Source organism: Chlorocebus sabaeus, chromosome 20 (genome assembly GCF_047675955.1).
Source record: "Chlorocebus sabaeus isolate Y175 chromosome 20, mChlSab1.0.hap1, whole genome shotgun sequence".
NCBI classification, from domain to species: Eukaryota; Metazoa; Chordata; class Mammalia; order Primates; family Cercopithecidae; genus Chlorocebus; species Chlorocebus sabaeus.
The window spans coordinates 74,263,571-74,289,989 of record NC_132923.1 but is presented as its reverse complement, the minus strand read 5'-3'; the positions used below and the strand labels follow the sequence as shown (position 1 = coordinate 74,289,989).

General features: G+C 35.1%; 1 protein-coding gene across 9 annotated transcripts in view; it reads right to left on the bottom strand.

Annotated features, from left to right (window-relative positions):
- Positions 1 to 26,419, bottom strand: part of DOCK7 (dedicator of cytokinesis 7) — a 228,799-nt gene that overhangs the window by 84,361 nt on the left and 118,019 nt on the right. For 5 of the 9 annotated variants that reach the window (XM_007978501.3, XM_038000744.2, XM_007978502.3 and 2 more), the window contains exons 20-29: positions 24,241 to 24,472; positions 21,120 to 21,284; positions 18,120 to 18,289; positions 10,355 to 10,447; positions 9,067 to 9,156; positions 8,024 to 8,119; positions 5,159 to 5,299; positions 4,955 to 5,068; positions 2,670 to 2,840; positions 287 to 426 (exon numbers count right to left, since the gene is read on the bottom strand). In XM_007978501.3, the coding sequence (XP_007976692.1) occupies positions 287 to 426; positions 2,670 to 2,840; positions 4,955 to 5,068; positions 5,159 to 5,299; positions 8,024 to 8,119; positions 9,067 to 9,156; positions 10,355 to 10,447; positions 18,120 to 18,289; positions 21,120 to 21,284; positions 24,241 to 24,472 (1,412 nt within the window). The remainder of the gene's footprint in view (positions 1 to 286; positions 427 to 2,669; positions 2,841 to 4,954; positions 5,069 to 5,158; positions 5,300 to 8,023; positions 8,120 to 9,066; positions 9,157 to 10,354; positions 10,448 to 18,119; positions 18,290 to 21,119; positions 21,285 to 24,240; positions 24,473 to 26,419) is intronic. The other 4 variants (XM_007978505.3, XM_007978506.3, XM_038000754.2 and 1 more) reach the window with 1 other exon arrangement.

Here is a 26,419-nt window from a genome sequence, read left to right as displayed (position 1 = left end):
TGCACAATTTATTTTATATACTATTAAGAAGAAAAAGAATGATACTAAATGAATCATGATATGCCACCAATTTTAAGACAAATCCCAAATTCAGAGGTGACAAAATATGAGAAAAAGTCTTTCATAAAATTGATTAAACAGATAAGTGAGAAACTTAGTGAAGAGGGAAGTAGAAAAAGAGTGTGAAAGATTACTCTCCTAATCCTTGGGAAATGTGAGTGGAATACTTCTGTCCACTGTTCAAAATCAAACTCATATTCTACAAGGTAAAAACTGTTCTACTTACCCTTCAGCATCAGGGTCTAAAATGACAGCCAGCTCTGTTAACACGAGTCCTGCCAAATAATGCTGTTGGCGGAAAGGCACGGACAATTCAAACATATTTGCAATCTTTTGGTCTTGTACATTCGTAGAAAATCCAGAACTCTGTTGGAGAGTGAGGCAGAACAAGACTATAACAGCAGTGCAACAAAACATCCTACAGACAGAGCAATATAAGAAATGAAATACTTTTTCCTAGGGTAGTTTATTTTATATTACTAACACTAAAGAAAGCAACTTTTCAGACTTTTGGGACAGGAAACTATAATGAGATTGCTTTATTAATTTAATTACTTTATTAAAGAAATTAACCATTGAAAATTTAATTATTTTACATTTCTTTTTTCATATATGCTTTCATTTTCCCCTTTATTCTCTTAGCCACTTTCCAGTAACACACTCTGACAAAAAAAAGAAGCAACTAAATCCAAATCACATAGATGCACTTACCCCAAAGTTTAAGAGAAATATTCATAGTTAAGGCTACTGGTTTCCCGAGAAATTCGAAACACCAGTACAACTGTTTTTCACAGAATATACTATCTCTGGAAAATTACCATCATTTTGTTGTCTACTGAGTTTTTTTTTTAACGTCTTAATACTGCAAAATATTATAGCATTCTCCAAGATACAGTCCATATTGAGGACTCATGTGGGGTTTCTTAGAGCAACAACAGATTTCATATTTCTCCATGGCGAAAATCATCTCCTAATGAGAATATAAAACTCTTCCTAGCCTTTCAAAAAAGAGTGATGTCTCTGTTATCTAATAGAATCTGAAAATTATGTAGCTAGCTGAGAAAGTGGGCAACAAGATAACAGAAGAAATTCTATGAGCATTTCCTGGCTCAATGAGATGCTCAGTAAGAAGTTAGATATAAACAAATATGTTTCCTTAAGGGTGTTAGCAATCATATTTATGATTCATCTGTCTGTGTAGCTACATGTTTGGCAGAGGATAGGGAAAGAGAGAAAAAGGGCAGCCTCATCCACTAGATTAAGGGCATGCTAGCCAGACTGAACAGTTTGTGGAAAAATAGGCTGATCCAGAAGATTTTTTTTACAAAGATAAAATGAAAAGTTGTAGGCACCCTTCGATGTTTTCTAGTCTTTCTAGCTGAAGTGTAAATTTTGTTTTTTAAATCAAGCATATGAGATATCACCTACATAATCCTATTCAGGAATTAAATATATTGAAAACAAAATTAAGAAGTACTAAGATTAACTTTCACTTTAGAAATCAAGAGCTTAAAGAAAGTAGCCTCCTTGCCTCAGGAACAATACAGTAGAAAGAGTGTTTCACTGGCGAAAGGGAAATACAGGCTTCTCTGATACTAAAACCACAAAATCTCTTAATCTCAATTTATAAAAGAGGACATACATATTATCTACTACAATAACACTTTTTCATCTATAGAGACCCTACTAGCTGTTGAAGTCAAGTACCACCCACTGAAAAACCCATCAATTTTCATCCAGTTTCCTTTGGGGCTTCTGGATACAAGAGAGTTAAGCAGGGCTTTGTCATGCCTCCACTGCAGTTTGACTTCTCTGTTCAATTATGCTTCATCCCCTACTTCCTTTCACAAGTATTGATCTCTAAAAAACATCTTGCATTTGAGACTCATTCTTCGTGTCTGTTTCAGAGAAACCAATTTGTGAAAACATCTAAATTAGTGAGTTTATTTAGGTGAATTCATTCACATGTGCATTAAGTCTATGAAAGGAATACAAAACAGTGGTTAAGAACTTGGGCTCAGTCAGGAGTGGTGGCTCACACCTGTAATCCCAGTACTTTGGGAGGCTGAGGCTGGCAGATCACGGGGTCAAGAGATTGAGATCATCCTGCACAACCAACATGGTGAAACTCTGTCTCTACTAAAAACACAAAAATTAGCTGGGCATAGTGGCACACGCCTGTAGTCCCAGCTTCTTGGGAGGCTGAGGTAGGAGAATCACTTGAACCCAGGAGGCAGACGTTGCAGTGAGCTGAGATCACGCCATTGCACACTAGCCCAGGAGACTCCGCCTCAAAAAAAAAAAAAAAAAAAAAAAAGAGAGAGAGAACTTGGGCTCTAGAATAAAGCCTTGGTTCAAAGCCTGGCTCTGCCACTTTATACTCAGTGACCTTTCTGTGTTTCTGTTTTTCTAATCTGCAAAATGGGTATAATAACAGAACTTGCCTTCTTAGAGTTATTCTGAGGATTAAATGACTTAATACTTATAAAGTACTCAGAACTGAGCCTATCATACAGCTATTATTCAGTAAGTGTTATTTTTTTCATTGTTTAAAATTCTTCTTCACTGAAGTGACTTTAAATACATGTATATTCACACAATTTGCATACCTGAGATGTTGCAGAAGAAACAGAAGGTGATGGAGATGCAGGTGGAGTAAGTAAGCTGCAGGGTAAGTTTAATGTAACATAGTGCTCATGACTGCAGATGATTCGCAGAAAATCCAGCCTCAAGGACACCAGAATGCTTGGATTCGGTAATGAGTAAAGCTTTGAAGACACCTTGTAAGCAATGCATAAGAGAATACCAATTGAATCTATTATTTCTTTAATACTAATACCAGAATGGCGAATTAGAATTAAAGAGGTAGTACTTGGTATCCAGTTTGGATTTTGTGGCTTAAGTAACAGTATCACCTTTTTCCAGAGTTACTGCTAAAATTAAAAATTTAAAACTATAAGGTTTACTATATAAACACATTTGACTAACCTAAAAGCCACATTCTTGTGTTTCCAATATAGCACCAATATTTCTACTTCTCATAAAACAGGGAAAACATATACCACCAAAATAACTTCATATTACTTCCCTTTTTTTTTTTTTTGAGATGTTGTGTCGCTCTGCGGCCCAGGCTGGAGTGTAGTGGCCGGATCTCAGCTCACTGCAAGCTCCGCCTCCTGGGTTCACGCCATTCTCCTGCCTCAGCCTCCCATGTAGCTGGGACTACAGGCGCCCGCCACCGCACCCGGCTAGTTTTTTGTATTTTTAGTAGAGACGGGGTTTCACCGTGTTAGCCAGGATGGTCTCGATCTCCTGACCTCGTGATCCACCCGTCTCGGCCTCCCAAAGTGCTGGGATTACAGGCATGAGCCACCGCGCCTGGCCCTTTATTACTTCCTTCTTAAAAGAAATTATCAATTCTTTTTATAGCAATTTGTGCTTGCTTATATTTATAATTTGTTTTCTCAGCGACATCATAAGCTACTTGAGGAGACATACTATAAACTGATTTAATAGCTTTAGTATCCCTACAGCTTAGCTCTATGTTTGACAAATATAGGAGGTCAATGCTTAAAGAATAAAGACAGGATAAGTTCTGGTAGCAATAGTACATAAAGTTTTGGGGGAAAGGTAAAAATGATACATATCGTGTTGAAGTACTTTCATGTGGGTGAGTGCCATGCACAGTTTTAACTTTTCTATTAGAAGAACTAAAAAAGGCCAGGCGCGGTGGCTCACGCCTGTAATCCCAGTACTTTGGCAGGCCAAGACGGGTGGATCACGAGGTCAGGAGATAGAGACCATCCTGGCTAACACGGTGAAATCCTGTCTCTACTAAAAAATACAAAAAACTAGCTGGGCGAGGTGGCGGGTGCCTGTAGTCCCAGCTACTCGGGAGGTTGAGGCAGGAGAATGGCGTAAACCCGGGAGGCGGAGCTTGCAGTGAGCTGAGATCTGGCCACTTCACTCCAGCCTGGGCGACAGAGCGAGACTCCATCTCAAAAAAAAAAAAAAAAAAAAAAAAAAAAAAAAGGAAGAGATAAACAATAAAGGCATCCAATAGAATATTCAAAATTCTAAATATTAGACTGCCAAATAGAATTCTGGACTATTAGTTCCCCAAAACTAATCTGTAGACCAGTTGTGAGGTGCTTCACAAGCACTGTGTGTTCCTCACCCCACCACGAGAAGTTTGAACTTCTCAATAATTCTGGGAAGGGACTCAGAAATATGTGTATGTTTAAAGCTCCTTTAAAAGGTAATTCTAAAAGGCTTATATAGTTTACTACCAAAGTGGCCTAGCAGAACCAACAATTAATGTTTTCTAGAAGGCAGACTTCACTAATCAGTTGATAAAAATTTTAAAACAAAACTTTTCCACTGTGTGGAAAAGTTCCAGGATGCTTTTAATTTAGTAAAGTCAAGATAATGAACAACATTTGGCAAATGCATAAACATCTGTCCATAATTCCAAACTCTACAACATCCAGGGCTGGATTAGGAGGAATACCCAGCAAAATGCAGTTGCTTTAAAAATCACTCAAGATACAAAAGTCCAGTCGGTATAAATGCTCCACTTGCATGACATCTTGAGACTGCTTTACATTACTACTGACTTGATGGTATGATCCAGAATGGGATTAAAGAGTGACGAGTAGGCCAGTATAACTCAAGGAAATACTGGCTGTACTGATAACAGCTTGCCACAGTCCTTGTGTCCTGATAAAACAAGTGTAATTTATTTTTGCCTTGCTAGTAAATACATGTTACTTTAGGTTACTTTTTGTTTTAACATCAGTATATAAACGTGCTCTTAAGGTCTCTTAGCTCTAACTCTGAAAAGAACATAGTATTTAAATTATTTGATTACTAATTATTCCTAACTATGGATTACCTGTTTATAGCAGGACTTTATAAGGCTAAAAACAAATCCTCTGTCCATAACAGACAACAGATCATTGAGAAAGAATGCAAGGCTTGTATTGAGTCTCTCAACCATTTCTGTGTCCTGTGAAACAGAATATAAAACAAAAACAAATTAAAGTATGATAGTTTAATCTGAGCTTGAAAGAGAGATAAGTGGGGAAAAAGTTATTACCTTCTGAAATCGTGAAACTATATCACTAGCAATCGTGCTGACAAGAGCTGCAATGTCATCCATGAAACGTTCTGGAAAACGACTTTTCCTTGGAGCATCAAGTTTATCATTAAAGTATAAATGGTGCACCATGCTCTTTACCTGAAAAAAAGATAAATTATGAGTTTAATTTCCTATGAATACAATTAACAATTACAACAACTCTAAACACCTGGACTCTCTCTAAAATATGTCATGTAATTTAATAGATGACTGAAATATTTTTAGCTTCTCAAATATTTTTTAAAGTTCCCAATGATGTTTTGTATTTGCTAAGAAAACAAACAAAACACTATATTACCTTCAGAAAATTATGCTGGCTAACAATAGGACAAAAAATTCTGTGCATGTCAACAAAAAAAATTTCAACCTTTAAAATTTTTTTTTTTTTTTTTTTTTTTTAAGGAAACAGGGTCTCACTCTGTCACACAGGCTGGAGCACAGTGGCATGATCATAGCTCACTGCAGCCTCCAACTCCTGGGCTCAAGTGATTCGCCTGCCTCAGCCTCCTGAGTAGCTAGGACTATAGGTGCACACTACTACACCCAGCTAATTTTAAAATTTTTTTATAGAGACAGGGTTTGGCTATGTTGCCCAGACTGGTCTCAAATTCCTGGCCTCAAGTGATCCTTCTGCCTCGGCCTCTCAAAATATTTGGATTACAGGCATATAATCTATCACATGCAGCCAAAAAAAATTTAATTAAATTTTTCCAAGACTCAATAATTTTGCCATTCCAAAGCTCCCAAACTGTAAGCTTCGAAAGGTTAGAAACCCAGTCTTCACTACAGTGTCCTCAGTAGCTAATACACAGATGACGGCATATAGTGGGAATACAATAAATATGAGGACTATATTGTACTGTATTTATATTGAATATTGTACAGATTCTTTATTATAACACTGTGGCAATGGTAATAAAGAATAAACTTTAAATTCAGGGAAATTGAAGCTAAAGTCCTATACTTAAAATAGAGCACAGTCAAGTTTTAAATTGCAGTCTTTGACTATTTTGTATTTTAGAAATTTGAACATAAGACTATTAAAAAACAGTCAAAAATTACAATTTTTACCTTACAAGGGAAGCAAAGCAGCACATGAATTACAAATTTAAGGTTTATTTTCTAGGAAAAAAATGAGTTGTCACTTACATATAGTCCCTGATTTATTTTTTCTGTAGATTATTAAATCTCCAGAATAAAATGTTCTCTTACCCATAACATAGGCAACATTCAATGCTGAGTACCACCCTATGACATACTCTGGAAGATCCTTTTCTCTTTTTTGTTGCTTTATTTTTTTTTTTTTTACATACTTCTTTTTTGGAAGAAAAAGTTTCAGTGATTTCAGCTTTCTAGAGGCTGAAGAGGAAGGTGAAGAAGATGGTCCCAAGTGCTGAAATGTCTGAGTTTTAATTACAGTCCTACTACCTACAAGCTGTGCACACTAAGACAAGTTACTTAACCTCTCTGTGCCTTAGTAACACCTAGGCCACAGGGCAGTACTAGCATATTGTGCCGACTTGATAAATGTTTGTTGCCTTTGTTTACATATGTGTATGTTTACATATACAAGTTTATATGTACAGGTGACCCTTGAACAGCATGGGTTTGAACTGCATGGGTCCACTTATATGTGGGTTTTCTCCCACTTCTGTCATTCCTGAGACAGCAAAACCAACCCCTCCTCTTCAGTCTACTCAATGTGGAGACAATGAGGATGGAGACATTTATGATGATCTACTTCCAATTAATGAATAGCAAATATATTTTATCTTCCTTATAATTTTCTTAATAACATTTTCTTTTCACTAGCTTATTCTAAGAACACAATATATAATACGAATAACATACAAAATATGATTATGTTATCAGTAAAGTATTTGGTCAACAGTAACTATTTGGTCAACTTAACTATTAGTAGTTAAGTTTTAGGTGAGCCAGAAGTTATATGCAGATTTTGACAGTGTGGGGGAGTTAGTTCCCCTAAACCCCATGTTGTTCAGGAGTCAACTGTTCATATATATTTATTAATTAAAATATTAATTCACTCATTTAAAAAGTATCATTTATTTGATTAAGCAAAAAAATACTTAAACAAATTTAAAGAGACAGGATCTTGCTCTGTCATTCATGCGGAGTGCCGTGGTGATCATAGCTGATGGCAGCCTTGAATTTCTAGGCTCAAGCAAGCCTCCCTCCTCAGCCCTCAAAGTAGATGGAACTACAGGTGTGTGCCACCAGGTTTAGCTAATTAAAAAAAAAATTTGTTTTGGTAGATACGGGTTCCCGCTATGTTGCCCAGGCTAGTCTCAAACTCCTGATCTCAAGTGATCCTCCTGCCTCGGCTTTCTAAAGTGCTGGGATTACAGGTGTGAGCCACTGCACCCAGCCAGTACTGTTGTTTTTTTATTTATTGTAACTGGCATTTCCCTAAGAGTTTATTAGCCATAATAATAGCAGTGGGTATCTATAAAGCTCTTTGTATCTTTGGTATAAAATCTACAATACCGTCATTATAGACTTCATGTATAATGACTAGCAAAGAATGTATCACAAGTTTCCTTTGAAAATATAGCTAGCTTATGCAACCATCCCTGAGAAAATAAGGGTTAAAATGAGTCTCACTCTTCATAATTCCACCTAAACTGTGTTGAGTGTCCACAGTGTTTATTGAGAGATGTAACACATGTAATTTTGCCTTGGAGGCACATGTAAAAGAGTAAGATGTACAATAGAAAAATACTTTTAAGATAACAAATGAGCTAGCATAAAATTGTTCACTAAGAGAAAAAATATTAAAGAACATGCTCAGTTTTTGCTCACCATTAACTCAAAAAAGAACCAGGCTTGTTGCAAAGCTGATTCCCGAACGCTGCCACTGCAAACAACCCACTGCAAAGCCAGCTCCTCATGAAAAAGCTATCCAGAAGTAAATCCAAAGTTATTATCAAAGTCAAGTCTGCCGATAACATAAACCAAATAATAATGCAAATACAAATGAAGATATAATGAGAATAAGCAAAATAAGGCACGTGAACCATTCAATGATGCACTGAAGACACCCATTAACGAAACGGCTATTTAAGCATGTAAGACAGTGGTATGTGGAACAGCTGAAAAAATTACATGTTATCTTGCAGTAAAATGTAATTTTAAAACGACAGGTAGAAGATAGCCTCCTAAATTGTACCTGCAAACAGAAACTAGACTAAAAACTTACAGTACAGTAATATCTTGTTTGTATCTTAAGTACATTTTTAAACATACGCAAATACACGCATGAACTTTGCTGGTACAATTTAGGAAATACGTTTTAAAATTTAAACTTTGCTATGAGCCATTAATTTTCAAGTTTTCAGGTAAGGTCTTTTTAAAAAAAAATAGCAGAAGATTTCTGCCTTATAATGGATATGCATACAAAGCATTTGCAAAGTAGTGTATATTAATATGAAAAAGGACTAACAAAACTGTGCATAAGGGAAGCAAATCAACATATCTTACTAAGAGTGACAATTTTTCTAACTCATCTTCCTTTCCCTGGAGATTTAAAACACAAAACAGAAGCAGTTACAGAAATATAATTAAGAGTTGATACAGTTTTTTGGTACTAAAATTTGATGATTAAATTTGAATTCACTAAATTCTAAAAATAGTCAATCCCAAAGATATAAACATTACTATAATGTAAAAGAGTATATACTGACAAGGTATGCCCAAAAAGGCATCAGACAAGCAATGCTTGCTCAGATATATTTTTCAGCACAATGCAATTACTGTATCTCATACTGGTTATGTAAAGAAATCTTACATCTATTTAATTGGTGAAATTATTTTCCCCCTTATGAATTGTCTTCATATGAATCTACCTTTTTAGTTGGTAAGCGTCCCGTTAATGTTTGTAAGAAACTTGACGTCTCTGTGTGCGAAGACATACGATTACAACTTCGATCCACAGCCTATGGAGTGAAGATGAATGAATGACGAGATAACATTAATGTTTGCAGTGGATGACTTTGCAGCTGACGGATTATGTACAAGTTTAAAACAGAGTTTTATTATGGTTTCAAAAACCATCTATTTTATTGCTCATCTCATTTTCACCATTTTAAGCTGCTTTAATGACAATGCATAAGTAGTATCAAAATGGCTTCTACATATTTTTGGTCTTTAAAAAAAGATGAGTATTTCAGTGATTATATAATATTCAGTGTTGCAAAGAATGAAACTTTTATCTGTGTGATCTATATACATGCACATATCTAGTAAAAATATATAAAAAGTAAGAACATACTTCTCAACTGGTCTCAGAACAAATAAGAAATCAGTATTACATTAAATAAACAAAGGAAAAAGTTTAGAATAATTTCTTTCACTTTTTCGTTATTATCAAAAACTACTATTCAGGTTTGTCATATACTAAATCAAATATAAATCATTTACTATATTAGAAACAAATTAAAAATTTTCTTTAAGAACAAGATTTCCCTCCAAAGCCAACACAGATGAGGAGTATATTTTGAGATATCATGCAGTATTAGCTATCAAGCAACTAGTCTTAAGTAAGCAAAACCTAATTCAGCTAAGGTATAACAAATTTCATACTTTGCAACACAGTACAAATTAAAATGGATTTTTGCTTCTGGTATTGAGTCTTACAGCATGGTGATCATATACTGTTCACATTTAATTTCAATTTATTGCCAGTCTTTCTATTCAGTGATTACGAAGAAAATAACAAGATAGTAAATGTTAAATGAAAATGATACAATAGTTACACTTTAAACCAAAAGCAAATAGAAAACTGTTGGGTTTTTTCCTCCACATAAAAATTTAAAAATTGCTATTAAAGATGTGTTACTCCTAAAGAAGAAACTGTTATAAAAGCCATCAATTGCATAAGCAGCAGGCACTGAAATATTGATAGGGTATGTAAAGAAGAAAGAAGGCAGAGATAGGAAATAGGAAAGAAGCACATTACTGGTGCAATTGGTGGTATTCATGCATAGTAGTTGGAAAATGTGCTACGTAAACAAAAATACACACTTTTTAATGATTAAAAAAAGCAAGCCACTGAAATCATAGTATATTCTAAAAAGTAATGTTCTAACGGGAAACATCAGCAGCCAATAAAGAAACCTCTAATATAAACACCACCTGTGTTGATTCTGCACTTGGACTGGGGTTGGATCCCCATGGGGCAGCTTTTGGACCACCAGTGTTAACCCAGGAATTGGAGCGATCTAAACCCTAAGCATATAATAGAAAGCAGTTTGAAAGGAAAGAAATATTACATGTTGCATGCTATAAATTATTCTTAAAGAAATTCAGATCTTCTAATGCAAACATGTTTTTAATTAGTACTGTTAAAGCAACCAAAATTTGTAGGAACCTATAGAGTATTAGTTCACCAAAATTATCTTATTATATAACACAATTTTTAAAAAATCACCAAGACCATTAAGTATAGTATTTAAAGGTAATTTTTCTTTATGTAAAGAAATACTCTTGAAATACCAATAACTAATGTTTCCACAGTACCACACCCCAAACTTTCTTTAAAGATAGTACAAGTTAGCAACAGATAATTTCCTCTGTATCTAACTGAGGTTTAAAGGAAAAAATGGAAGAAAAATACCCCATTCTTTGCTTGAAACTTTAATTTCATTCCATCTCTCATCAACTGAAAACTACTGTGCAGTGATACTCCATAATTCTATTTGACCTTGCCATCACCTTCACTCTCTTTTAGGTACAGACAGGAGAAATTAAGTAAAAACTTAAGAAAAAAATGATACCTAATATTTACTCCTTCCTAATAATGGATTTGGGGCTGCACTTGTAATTAAACACACTGGTCTACTATTTATTAATAAATATTACAAGGAAAAACATTATGCTGGGGCTGTCTATAGGAATTATATCTTCATCATCTTTATGAATTTAAAATTTCTTTAAGACGCCACTAAAGTATATGTCCAGAAGTGAATTTATGTTTATCTTTGTCTGAAAGGGGTAACTGTGATTTCAGGTGAAGGAAACAGAGGCTTTTCTTCTATTTCCTAAAACTGACTGATCGTCAGAATCACTTGAGAAGCTTTATGAAATTCAGATCCTGGGCTCTATCTCCATAAATCCGATTCAGCAATTTGGACCGGGGACTTGAGAATCTAATAACTGGAACTGGAGCAAGTTGTAAAAGATTTTAAATTATCATCAGGGTAAGAATAGCAAAGACAATCGAAGACAAGCTGACGTAAATAGATCAGGGCATGAGTACGGACCCAAACCAGAAACCACCAAAGGAAAGACAGGTAAAAGTGAAGAGTTGGAACAACTGTAATCAACTCTGTCTAGACATTAGTGTCATTTGGGAAGCTTAATTAACAACAACAGTAACATAACAAATGTGCAGCGCCCTACCTTAAAACAATTAAATCAGAATTGCTGTGAGTGTGCCCCAGACATCAGTATTTTTTAAATACTTCAAGAGAAGTTTTCAAAAAGAAAAGAAAGAAAAACTGCAAACCTCAAGGGCTTATGTTTTAGGAGAATATTTGCTCCACCTTTTTTCTTTTTTTCCCAAATATATAGAGAAGCTGAAATGATGGTACAATAATCACCCATTTCTCATCATTTTTGACAGTGATTGTCTAATATGGGAGTTAAGGTTCCAATCCAGGCTCTCCTGCTTACTAGCTGTAAAATGTAAGATAAATTACTTAATTTCTTTTTCAGTTTCTTATCTATAAAATAAAAATGATGAGAGCGTCTCCCTTCATATGGTAAGAATCAAATTAAATAATGGAAGTAAATTACTAAGTTCAATGCCTTGAATATAGTAAACTCTCAAAAACAGTTTTATAAAAATTTTCCACACATATTTTTCTTAAAATGCTTTCTATCAAAGTAAATTAGACAATATCAAAATACTAGTAAAATTATGCCATCAGATTTGTTTAAAATATCCACCTTCTCAGAATCCCATTACAATATTTCAAATAAAAGCAAACCAAAAGACATATGTTTTTCAGAGAAGTTAAAACAGTTTTCATTAGTCTCCAAAATTATGTCCAAGTCCAAAATTATGTCTCTTTTGTATAAAAGTGTAAAGTTCTTCCTACCAGATTCAATTTTTACAATCACTACTCATGTTACAAAAATAACAAAACATGAGCATTTGATTTTTGCAAAATTATAACTGTCCTCTTTTCTCTCATAAATTTCCACAAAAAGAATAAAGACTTTGCTGTGCTCTTAAATTCATTTAACTTACTGTTTAATAATTTCCTTTAAAACTACAATATATGATAATTGCTAATATGAGAATAAAAAAATCTCTGTGCTATGAATTACATACACAATACTGATGTTCCGAACAGTTATAATTATACCAGTCAAAGCTAACTATTTAAAGAAAACTTGTGTTCAGTTATTTGGCAAAGCAAGTAAATCCCATAATTCAGGTGCTATAAAGCTAAGAATTATATCAAACAGCCCATATTTAAGCAAATTTATCACTTATATTTAATATAATAACTTTATGTTTACTGATTTCCAGCAAACATGGAACAGATTAACCAAATATGATTAACCATAAGCCCATGTGTATGTCAGTGTGAGGTTTTTTTGCCAAATCCCAGTAACACTATTAATTTTTTCCCTTACATATAGATAAGATCCTTCAACAAGGCCCATACTGTATTTGATTTGATATCAACACTTGTGTTATATTACAAAGATTTTGCTTCATATTCACAAGTTCTCAGCATAGCACCTAGCACACAGTAAGCTCTCAGTGTTTGAGAAATAAAAAAAATAGAAGATGATATATGAGAAAGAAACATATCAAGGCAAAATTCCACTGGCATTTGATTAAAAGCAATAAAGTTCAGACCTGATGCACCCATGTATTACATAACTGAATGTTAAAAGACTAGCTAGAATTAAGGAAGCACAGCTAGTTTTGGCAACATAAGTATGAAGAAGTCTCACAAATATTTTCACATTTACATTACAGCCACTGGAGTAATAAAAACCTGTTCATGTTATATAAATATTCTTAAATTTTAGGAGTTCTGCATTTTATATTGGGGAATAAAATATAACCAAAACATTCATAAAGTCAAATCTCTGCAGATCTTTAAATATATAATTAATCCCAACAGTAAGAGGGCGAACAAAAGCATAATTCTGTTCTTGAAAAAGTGATCTAGTCCTGCAGTGTTTACTCATACTAACATGTCTTCATTGGATAAACATCTACTGAGCACCTTGAATAATTTAGACATTACAGGTGCCTTGGAACAAATATTCCCTGCCATGATGAAATTTACACTCTGTTAAAGGCAGAAAAATACTAAAAAAAAAAAAAAAAAAAAAAAAAAAAAAAAAAAAAAAAAAAAAAAGTAAAAATAATTCATACGCTACATTAAAAGGTAGTAAATGTGAGACCAAAAAAAAAAGACAAAAAACAGAATAAGGGGATTAGAAGGCTGAGGACACAGCCACTGGTTATACATTTAAATAAGATAATCAGAGTCAACCTCACTTGGAAGTTGGCCTTCAGAGTAAAGACTTAAAGGACTGAGGGAATAAGTCATTAGAAGACTGTGCTCAGATGAATGACATAAGGACTTAATTTTTGTGTGTCTTAAGTCTTTTTTTTTTGAGACGGAGTCTAGCTCTGTCGCCCAGGATGGGGTGAAATGGCGCCATCTTGGCTCACAGCAACCTCTGCCCCCTGGGTTCAAGTGATTCTCCTGCCTCAGCCTCCTGAGTAGCTGGGATTACAGGCATGTGACGGGGTTTCTCCATGTTGGTCAGGCTGGTCTTGAACTCCTGACCCCAGGTGATCTGCCTGCCTTGGCCTCCCAAAGTGCTGGGTGAGTCACCGTGCCCGACCATGTCTTAAGTCTTTAAAGCAACATTCTGGTTGCTATGTTGTGAACATAGCGTAGGGTAGAAGTAGGGAAACCATCTTTAAAGCTAGTACATTAATTCTGGGAGAGATGATGTAGCTCAGACCAAGATGGTAGTAATGGAGATGGAAAGAAGTGTCTCTACTTTTCATACATATCCAAATCCGAACAAAACGATTTAGAAAAAGCAGTTAAGTTTAGAACTCCAGAGAGAGATCTGTACTGGAAATACAATTTTGGGAATCATTAGCATAACATTTATGTGGTATTTAAAGCCATAGAACCTAATAAGCTCACCCAGGTAGAGTGTAGAGAGAAGACAAGAGACGAGAAATAAGGACAGAGGCCTGAAACACATCCAGATAAAGAGATCAGAACAGGAAGAATCCACAAAGAAGACTGAAAAGGTATAATCAGTAAACCAAGAGGGAAACCAACAGAATGCAGTACCCTGGAAGTCAAATAAATAGACTAAATCACAGAGGAAAAAAAGTTTAACTGTGTCAAAAGCTGCTCGTAGGTAAAAGTAAGCTGAGTTCTGAAAAGTAACCACTGGATTTAGCAACATGAAGGGTGCTGGTGACATTAACAAGGACAGTTTTGGTGGAAAATGGGAGGAATATTTGACTGAAGTAGAGATGATAGAAGTACAAGAACTGCAGATAGCAAGTAAAGAAAATTATTAAGGAATTCTACTATGAAAGGTAGGAGAGAAATAGCAAATAAGGTAGCAGTTGAAATACTAGAGAATAATTATTACTTTTATTTTTAATTTTTGTGGGTACATAGTAGACATATGTATTTATGGTTTACATGAGATATTTTGATAAAGGTGTATCGTGTAATAATCACATCAGAATGAGTGGGGTATCCATCACCCCAAGCATTGATCCTTTGTGATACAAAGAATCAAATTATACATTTCTAATTATTTTAAAATAACTAAATAATAAACATTATTTACTTATTATTTAATTGTATAAATCATCCTGTTGTGCTATCAAATACTAGATCTTATGTAATACTCTTTCTAACTATTTTTTTTCTGTACCCATTAACTATCTCCATTTCCCTCCCAACACCCACTGCCCCTTCCCAGTCTTTGGTAACTATCATTCTACTCTCCATCTCCATGAGTTCAATTGTTTTAATTTTTACCTTCTACAAATAAGTGAGAATATGTGAAGTTTGTCTTTCTGTGCCTGGTTTATTTCACTTAACATAATGATCTCCATTTCCATCCTTGTTGTTGCAAATGACAGGATCTCATTATTTGTTATGGGTGAAGAGTACACCATTGTATATATATACCACATTTCGTTTATCCAGTCATCTGTTGATGGACACTGAGATTGCTTTCAAATGAGAGGAATTATTTTTTCAAAATGAGAAAAATAATAGCATGCCTGTATGTGAATGGGAATGATTCAGTATTCAGGGAGAAACTGATGATGTGGAAGAGATATGGAAAAACTGGTGGAGTGTAGATCTTGAGCAGGTGAGACCAGATGAGAGCTTGAGTGAAAGAATTTAGAAAAATAAATAGCTCATCTACTCATTTTTAATACAGAAGAATATTAGGCAGTAGATAGTAGATGGCAATAGCTAGCTAGATAGGATGGTAAAAGTTTATCAAAGTTTTCTTCTGATGGTTTCAGTTGTCTCAATGAAATGGGAGATAAAATGAGAAAAGGAATGAGGGGAGAGGTGTTAGGAAGTTTGAGGTAACAAAAGAAGGAATGAAATCATTTCCTGGGACAACAGGAAAGTGATGGAGATACAGAAATACAGTATAATTGCCCGACAGCATAAAGGGCTCTCTCGAGGTTTATTTCAAATGAGATCAATCACCATGGTATTTCTCAAGACATGTTTAGCTGCACAGATGCTGACATGGCAGAGGCAGTCAACTGGGTTTAACTATGGTTTTAGGTTTGGGAAAGATAAGGGAACCAAAGTTTGCTTATAATAGGAATAATTTTTTTTTTTTCTTTTTTTGAAATAGAGTTTCACTTTTGTCTCTCAGGCTAGAGTGCAATGGTAAGATCTCGGCTCCCTGCAACTTCCACCTTCTGGGTTCAAGTGATTCACCTGTCTCAGCCTCCCCAGTAGCTGGGATTACAGGCATCTACCACCACACCTGGCTAATTTTATACTTTTAGTAGAGGTGAGGTTTCACCATGTTGGTCAGGCTGGTTTTGAACTCCTGACCTCAGGTGATCCGCCCGCCTCGGCCTCCCGAAGTGCTGGGATTACATGCATGAGCCACCACACCCGGCCTGATGGGAATAATTATGATTGCCCATAGACATCAAGCTGGCTGAGGAAGAAGAGAGAACATTAAGGGGGTGAGGCACAGTCAAAAGGTTGGAGGATCAAGATTAGAGATTGCAAAGGAGTAGATACATTATTAAGCTGTGGTACTACGAGAAAAACAGGAGATAACAGAGAACAAAATACATGAAATTGAGACTGAAAATTAAAGTTATTGGTAATGACAAGTTGCAGGGGTGTCCAATCTTTTGGCTTCCCTGGGCCATACTGGAAGAAGAATTGTCTTGGGCCACACATAAAATACACTAACATTAATGACAGCTGATGAGTTTACAAAAAAAAAAAAAACAAAAAAAAACCCCAAACAAACTCATAATGTTTCAAGAAATTTACAAATTTGTGCTGAGCTGCACTCAGAGCTGTCCTGGGTCACATGTGGCCTGCAGGACACAGGTTGAACAAGTTTGATATAAAGGAAGACCATGACTGAGGTGGAGTGGAAAACATGATCACCTAAAGAAGAGTTTCTTGAACTGCCAGGTCAACAAAATAAGAAACAATGAAGGGTAGCTATAAATAAACTTTAGATTCCTTATAATTTTGAGATAAAATTATACACATTATTAGGGATTACGACTAAATAATTCAATAGGAAGGTAGCTATCAAAAATTTTGCAATAAAAAGAAAACAACATAAAAACTATGAAATAATACTTGATTAGGACAAGACTGACAAATTCTCATCTTGCAATGGCTTTCTGAGAAATTACCTTGTATTTATATATTTGTATGTATTTATATCTATTTTAAAAATCATTGATCTATTTAAAGGACATCTTGAAAAAAGGCAAAAAATCATTTTTTTTATATATATATAGGCCTCTTTGTTCTAAATCTTGAGTTTATAATCTATCAAACATATAAGAAATAACTCTAGAATTATGCTAAATAAGTCCTAATGTAAATCTTACAAAAATTAAGAGACATTTTAAAAGAACCTTAAGGAAATGCTGTCTATAGCTTCTTTTCTTTAGGAAAATTTCTGAAAATCCAAAAATCAAACTTATTCTACAGAAGAACTATACAGTATATAAATACACAGTATATAAATAATGCTAAGTACTACCTGTATTATAATAAAATATAATCAATAATGAAAACAAGAATAAAAAACCTGAGTTCTTTTCTTAAACATGGAAATATATATGTGTGTGTGTGGGGGGGAAGCCTTCTCTTTTTGCAGCTGCCATAGTACTCAGGTTATTCTGCAGTATCCCTTATAAATAACCCTGAGTATCACTCTTTCTAGTTTACAAAAATGGAAAATTGTTTAATCATTGTTCTTGATATTTTTTGGAGAAGAAGATCTCATGACTTAAATCAATGATGACATCTGTCTTCCACATATCAGTCACATAGATTTATTTTAATTCTGTATGAAGTCAATCTAGCCATTTTTTACATGATAGAGTATCAGACTAACAACAGTAAGTTATATGCAGCTAGTGATCCCAGACAAATTTTAGGATTTTTAGTGTAGTTTGTAAGAGCAAGCATATTTAATAGAAAAATAAAACAGTGTTTACTGATAGAACAGAAATGTACAATTCTTTGCTAATTCCTAACTTACATACATCTCAAAATTCAGAATGAATTACAGCAACTGGATATTTCTCATTTGTTCACAAAACAAAAACCAAATTTACAGATGCATGTCTTCAGTTTACCTTACTCCCGATGATTGATCGAACTTCATCATCTGGTGACGTGGGAGTCCCAGATATATCTGGATTGCTATTACTAAGGCTTCGAGAACGATTTAAATTAAGGCTTGCAGGTCTCACCGCAGATCTAGCCATTGTGGCATAATGCACTGATCCTCCCAAACCCCCAGGACCTAGAGTTGCACATGAAATAGCACATAATTAAAGAAAATTAGTCAGGAAAGGATTAGAAAAAAATCTCTGCTACTTCAGAAAGTTCCACAAAGATTATGAATTGCTTTGGTTTCTAAATAAAAAATACTAAACTTTCTTTTTTTTTTTTTTTTTTTTTTGAGACAGAGTCTCGCCAGGCTGGAGAGCAGCGGCTTGATCTTGGCTCACTGCAGCCTCTGCCTCCTGGATTCAAGCAATTCCCCTGCCTCACCCTCCCAAGTAGCTGGGACTACAGGCGCGGCACCATGCCCAGCTAATTTTTGTATTTTTAGTAGAGATGAAGTTTCACCATGTTGGCCAAGATGGCCAATCTCTTGACCTCGTGATCTGCCTGAAGAGGCATGGTCTTCTAAATAAAAAGTTATATATGTATATATATATTTTAAACAGGCAGGTGCCTTTTTTTTTTTTAATTAAGAGGCAGCACTGGAGTGCAGCAGTGAGACCACAGCTCTGGACTCCCACCTCAGCCTTCTGAGTAGCTAGGACTACGGGCACACACTACCATGCCTGGCTAAATTTCTCTCTTTTTTTTTTGTAGGGGCGGGGTCTTGGTATGTTGCCCACGCTGGTTTTGAACTCCTGGCCTCAAGCAATCCTCCTCTCTTGGCCTCCTGAAGCACTTTTTTTTTAGAAAGAAAGAAAATAAAAACACTCAAGAACTAATGATTGCTGTACAAAGATGCTCTATTTTATGGCAGTTTATAAAACCATATGAACTGTAAATAAAATCATTATCTCTTCAGTGTTTCTATAATTGTATATTACACATACAATAAAAGCCAAAATTAACAGGAGACACAGACACATGCACACACACACACACACACATCCCTTTCACTTCGGTATAGTTGGTTTTCGGACCCAAGATGCTCCAGCTGGTGTCTCTTCCTTTTTTCCCACCTCTCCTACTCTGCCCCTTTCAGTCACTAGAGAGAGTGCCAATTTATTACTAACATCTCATAAATTAAACCATGTTTTATTTCTCTACCTTCATTATTGCTAACATCTTTTAAATAAGAGCATGTTTTATTTCTCTATCTTCATCAGTGACAATGTGAATAACAAAATGGTATCTTTATGATATACATACAAAAAACTAAAGATAATTTTCAGGTCCCAAGTGATATAAAAAAGCAAAGGCAGCCGGGTGTGGTGGTTCACGCCTGTAATCCCAGCACTTTGGGAAGCCAAGCATGTGGATCATGAGGTCAGGAGTTTGAGACCAGCCTGGCTAACACGGTGAAATCCCATCTCTACTAAAAATACAAAAAATTAGCCAGGCATGGGAGTGGGTGCCTGTAGTCCCAGCTACTCAGGAGGCTGAGGCAGGAGAATGGTGTGAACCCGGGAGGCAGAGGTTGCAGTGAGCCAATATTGCACCACTGCACTCCAGCCTGGGCGACAGAGCAAGACTCCATCTCAAAAAAAAAAAAAAAAAAAAAAGCAAAGATTCCCTTTTTGTCTGAGAAAAATCAAGCCTAACATCATCTTCCAACCTGTCTTTCATTTTTAAAATAAAACATCCAGGAATTATGGTGATAATTTATCTTCATCTTTCTGAATGTCATATTTGCAAATGATATTAATACATACCTGTTACCTAATTAATTCATACAATCTTTCAGGCCGGCATGTAAAAAAAAGATGTTTTGCAAAATCTGTGGAATTCTAATAGTGTACTGAATAAAAGAGTAAATGGAGTAGCACTGTAGATATTACATAATCACTCACACACTCATGTCCTCAAGTGGTATAATTTTAAAAATCAAGTTAGTAAATTATAAACCAGAATATAAATGTTAATTGCTTTTCTTTTTGCAATTAAGTGAAGAAACAAATTGGGCTGAAACTTAAAATCAGGTTACTATTATGTCTAGTTTTCATAAGGAATGTCACAATTATTAGTCACCGTTATGAATGTTAACATTGCCAACAGCTGATAAAGGGCACTTGCCATTATCATTAGTGTCATACGGACATATATGTGAGTAGATTAAATGATATGCACAACATAATCATTAGTTAGTTAAATGAACTAAAGGATTATTCACACTAAGACATCTCCCACCACTACCTCCACTATCACCAGTGGTACATGAAAGACAATAACAAGTTGAGTCTCCAGTACTCAGAAAGGTTATATTATTTCACTGACCATGAAGAGATCAGCTAACCAGATAGAATTTTTATGTTTCTAGGAACAATCTTTTATATCACTGTAGATTTCAAAGGGTTTTCAGAAAACTACCGAGCCACCACATTTCTCCTTAAATGACCAACAGCATTCTGAATGACAAATACAAGATTCTATTTTTCTTGTCTTTTTTATTTTTAAAAGACAGGATCTCACTCTGTTGCCCAGGCTGGAGTGCACTGGCAAGATCATAGCTCACTCTGGCCTCCAATTCCTGGGCTCATGAGATCCTCCCGCCTCAGCCTCCTAAACAGCTGGGATTACAGGGACAAGCAATTCCTTATCTTAACAAGGAATGATAAAATGCTTCCAGAGACAAAGTTATTTGCAAAGTTCATTTCCAAAAATTAATTTAACCAAGAACTCTAATTCAAACTAAAGAAAACTATATATAAAAAAAAAAGATGACTAAAAATGTAATTTATTTATCCCTTTAACTTCAGCACCTAGCACAGTGAATGGTACTTAGCAGATGTTCAATAAATGTTTGCTATTGAATAAATGGGTCACAGTACAGACTACAAAATTATCTTAATACTGACATGAACATATAATTTATGAAAGACAGTTTCATAGTAAAAAGAATAAAATACCTGGTGATGATGAATTAGGGTAAGTATTTGGTAGGCGGAAAACATAATGAATATATGATGCAAGAAGGCTATTTCTGCCATGCTGGTCATGATTTCCTTCCAAGTTTTTGTGCAGTCGATTTATAATTGATGCCATGGCTTCAAAAGATGCTTGACCCAGATTAACTTTTGAGAAAGAAGAAAATACCTTTACTTTAACTATTTTTAGACTGTAAATTCCACGAAGACCAAAGTTTTGTCATCTCTACATACATTAAATATAGTGATTACACAGTAAATGTATAAAGATGATTATTATTTGATAATGACTTTTAATGACACCTTGGATTAGCTGAGCCAAAAATACTTTTCTGAGCAAAATGAGAAATAACTCATTTTACTAATTTAAGACAAAAATTACATGGGTTTGATTAGTCAAAAAAGAAAACAATGCTTAACAGATACCTATTATTTAGTAAAACAATACAAAGTACATAAGAAAAAAGAAAATACATTGTGTGTAATACCTTAAGAAGCAATTTCTCATTTTAAAGATTACTCCAAAAATCTAAATAGCATACAAGGGCATATATTACTTCTGTTTAAAAAAATTAAAAATAATAAAATGGATTATTGAAAATATTAACAATATCATAATAAAATAGTGAATAAGCAACTTGATTGGAATGAGTGAATCTCTAAAATGATTAGAAGGGAGAAAAAAGGGGGGCTAGAAAAACAGGTTGAGGTAAGACTAACACCTACTCAGTCACTCAAGTCAGTATATAACAATAATTTTACAAAAATTGGGGAATTGTGATAAATTGCATACTGAGTAAATGGGTAAACTGAACAGCCACTTTGAGCAATAGAATCTTAGATTCTGTAATTTATTTAACCAAGACAGGAAGTTATGAAGAGATAATGAGGCCAATTAAGTTTTCCCAAAAGTAGAATAACCAGATAAAACGGTCATTTAGGAAGATTAATCTATATATACTGAACTAGAGGGGAAAGAGACCAGAGACAGAAACCTGAGTGAAGTTAAGTGATCCTACCTGTGTTTCTGGTTAATCCTTTTCCTTTTTCTCACAGTGGCTACTCTAAGTTACCAGAATCCTTCTCAAAACTCAGGTCCTCCTTAATCCTTCCTTAGCAAATCTTACCTTTTATCTCACAGAAGAAATGTATAAAGCATGAAAATCCTTGCGGTTTTCTTTTTCTTTTCCTTTTTTTTTTTTTTTTTTTTTAAGAGATGGGGTCTCGATATGTTGACCAGACTGGTCTGGAACTCCTAGCCTCAAGTAATCTTCCCATCTTGGCCTCCCAAAGTGCTGGGATTACAGTTGTGAGCCACCACACCTGGCCAAAAATCCTCATATTTTTCTACAAATTTATCAGAATCTGAAACTACTTTATCTCCTCTCCAAAGGAAGTAGTGCCCTCTCCTATGTAAGAGTGATCTATCTGTCACCTTTACTCTTGTCTCACATAACGACTTCATTGATTAACCTCTTTTCTCCCCACATATTTTTCTCCCTTCTCCCATTTGAGCATGTTTATATGCTGATTTCTCTCAGCATGTAAACATGCTAAAATGTCTCCCCTCTTTTGCCCTAGTCAATCCTGCTTTCTCTTCTAACTCAACTTCTTAAAAGAGTAGTATATGCTTCTTGTGTTTATTTTACACTATTTGCTTCTTAACTCCCTGTAATCTGGTTTCTACCTTCACTTAGACTAAAATTACTGATGTAATTTCACGAGCAGACATTCCTCAAGTATACTAGATAAGAGAGGGACTCTGCAACCAGTTTGAATCTTGGCTCTCAAATGTAAATAAAGCATATAGCACTATTCCTGGTACACAGTAAATGCTATGAAAGTGTTTGCAATTACTGTTATTATTATTATTTTACTTAAATAATCTAAAACAAAAAACAATACTAACCTTTTTTTCCTTAAAACCTTCTTCTTCTATAATTTCTGTAACTGTACACTCTGTGACCTCATAATCCATTCTCTCTTCTCCATCCCATTGTCACCTATAGGAACTCATCATTTTTTGTATGAAATTCTGCAAGACTCCTAATTTGTCTCCCCACCTGTAGGTTTTCCCACTTTTAACTCATCTCTACATAGTACAGCCATCTTTTTCTAGTCAAACTTGGTCATGTTACCTCTCTAATTAAGACCAAATCCTTCAAAGGCTATTTATTCCCTACAGAAAAATAGTCCCAATTTCCTAAAGTGTGAAAGACCCAACTTCATCTCCCACTCTCCATATTACCGCTAATCAATCCTCCAATTTATAACTACTTACAATTCTTCCCCAAATCCATTCTGAGTTCATTATGTCTGTGTACTATGCACATGCTGTTTCACGCTGTTTAATCTCCTTGGAATAATGTTAACCTGTCAGACTCCTATTCATCTTCAAATACTCAGCCCATGAATTATTTCTACTTATAAGTCTCCTCTAAAAAAACTCAACTAATCGAATACTCCTCTCCTTTGTGCCACTAGTCAAACATAAAAATTCTATCTGGTTAGCTGAAATTTCTTTCAAGTTCAACTTCCCTGCAGGATTTGGGTGAAAGCTGTTGGTAAAAAGTAAGGAGTAAACCTTGAAAAAGGATGGGAATGAAAAACACCTTTCCTTCCAGAATTATAAAAAAGAAAAAGAGAATACAGAGACTGAGCAAATGAAGGAAAGAAGAGCTACATTAAGTGGAGGATAGTAGATGAATGAAAATGTAGAGTAGGTAGATTATACAGCCTGTAAAGTACAACATGATTTATCTGTTTGCCTGTTTTCTTAACTAGTCTGTGAGATCTTAAAGTCAGGAACCATGCCTTGAACAGTGTCTATCAGTGTCAAGTACATAGTAAGTGCTTAATAAATACTTGGTAAATAAATACATTTGTTTCTATAATTTGAGTATACGCCTATAGGACACATTTTATAAAAACAAAATAAAAGTTATCATTTTTCTGGCATTATAAACAAGTAAACAACATCTTCCACCCCAAATCAAATATAGTCCTTATATAGAGCAAATAGAAACCATGATTTTTTTAAAACAAAATTTAGAAATGTCAAGTTATAGATTTCATGTCTCATCCCCAAACAAACATAAATTACCTATTTGGCCAGCAATGACAGGAGGTCTAACAACTAAAAGTATCAGTTTATCTAGCAGAAGATGAAGAAATCGGACCACTGGTTCCAACTGGGATGAATTCAGTGCTGAAATACTGCTCTTCAATTCATTTTCTAAGTTATTTTCCATGATTCGCATGTCCCCAATTCGGACTGGGAACATGTGTTCATCCAGAGCATTGACCAGAGCAAAAAATTTGTCAAGATAAGGATCCTAAAACAAAGAATGAACAAAAGCACTAAGCACTTACAACTTTATACATTTCCCAATTCTAAAGGACCACGGACCACTAACATGTCATATCACTTGATAACACTAAAAAGTTCATATAGGTAAACAAACATTGTTTCCAATTAAACAAATCTATTTTCATTTATTATTATAAAAGGATCACTTCAAATACTATTAGTTAAGAAAACTACTGATACTAATTAAGAATTTTTTTTCTTTTTTTTTAGTTTTAGTTTGCTTTATCAGTTTGAAGTTCACTTATTGTGGCAGGCATATGAGTAACCCACTTTTGTCCATTATTAATTTATTGTCTTTCAGCTCCAAAGCCTTTGGATACAAGGCAAACTCACTGCCATATCTTATAATACAAGAATTATAATATTTATAATTCTTTTACTGGAAGCCACCTGTGTACTGCTAAGTAAAATCTATATACTACCAACTTTCTTCCTAAAGACAGCATACAGGTACTATGTCTTCTTATTTTCCCCTACCTCACTGTGCAGAAAAGAATTAACATAGTGGGCTTAAGACAGCTATTCTTTGAAAGCCCTGTTTACAAGTTTGGCCTTGGGCTAATGACTGGGAACTTGGATTTCAGGGGGGTTCCCATTGACAGAGATGGTTCACTGTGCCTAAACCGTCTGTGCAAACAATATGGTATAAGCTGAACACCTACTTTCCTTCTGGGAATGTGGAATTTTGGTACATGTTGGGCAAAGGGTGCCTATGTGACAAGCCCCTAGTAAAAAACCCTGGGAATTGAGTCTGTACTGAACTTCCGTGGCAGATAACATTTCACACATGCTGTTTCAACTTGCCCCACATGATTCCACTAGAAGAGGATTCTTGGAAGCTTATTTCTTGTTTCCTCTGGACTTCACCCCACGAGCCTTTTCCCTTGGCGAATTCTGCTTTGGGAAGCCTTCCACACCACCCTTTCCCTGTATAGGTTAGTGAAGCCTGAATTTCATTTTAAATACTTGCTTCTTCTCACTCTATATATTCTCCATGGAAAATCACATTTACCAATACAGTTTCCGTTATCACATTTATTCTGTTATCTCCAAACCCAAACTTCAAACTAATTACAACCACCTACGGGACATCACCATCTGAAGTACAGAGGCACTTCAAACTCAACAGGTTCAAAAATAAACTCACAGGCACCATAACTGCTTCCCCTTAGCATGGCCCGAAAAGTACTGCTCTCACGTTCTCTATTTAGGGTAGAAATTACCATCTACCTGGACTCTATGGCATTCACGGTCCATCACAATCTATTACCAGCCTTCTATCCTTATGTATCATGATTTCCTACGCACTTTAAACTACTTTCACACCAGGTTACCTGATGGTCCTTAGACTACTGTAACTCTGTACTTGCTACTCATCATCTGAGTTGCCCACTCTCCCTTTCTCTGTGTAGTAAATGCCTACTTACAAATGCAACAGCTCAGTCCCTAGCAGAACAGATAACTCTCCCCTCTGTACTTTAAAGAATTTAGTTAATATATGTAACACTGTACTGATTTTATCATACATTTTACCCTTTCCCATATTACACTGTAAGGTTCTTGAAGGAAAAGCTCTTTCCTCAACAGGTAACATCTCTGATCTCATGGAACTTACCATTTAATGTGGGAAAGAAACAATAAACAAACGTGTATTTATGTGTGTTATATACACACACACAAACAGAGTGACAGAGTCAAAGTGCAACAGAGAAGCTGGGCATAGGCAGCAATAAGTGCAGGGTAAGATGACATACTGTACTGAGGCTGCTATGTTTAAAAGAGTAACCAAGGAAGGCCTCTCTGAGAGGAAGAGAAACTCTAATTCATAAGTCAAATGAATACCAGGAGGAAAAGCATTCCAGGCAGAGAAAGAGGATGTATAAAACTCATTAGAACTTGGTATATTCCAAAA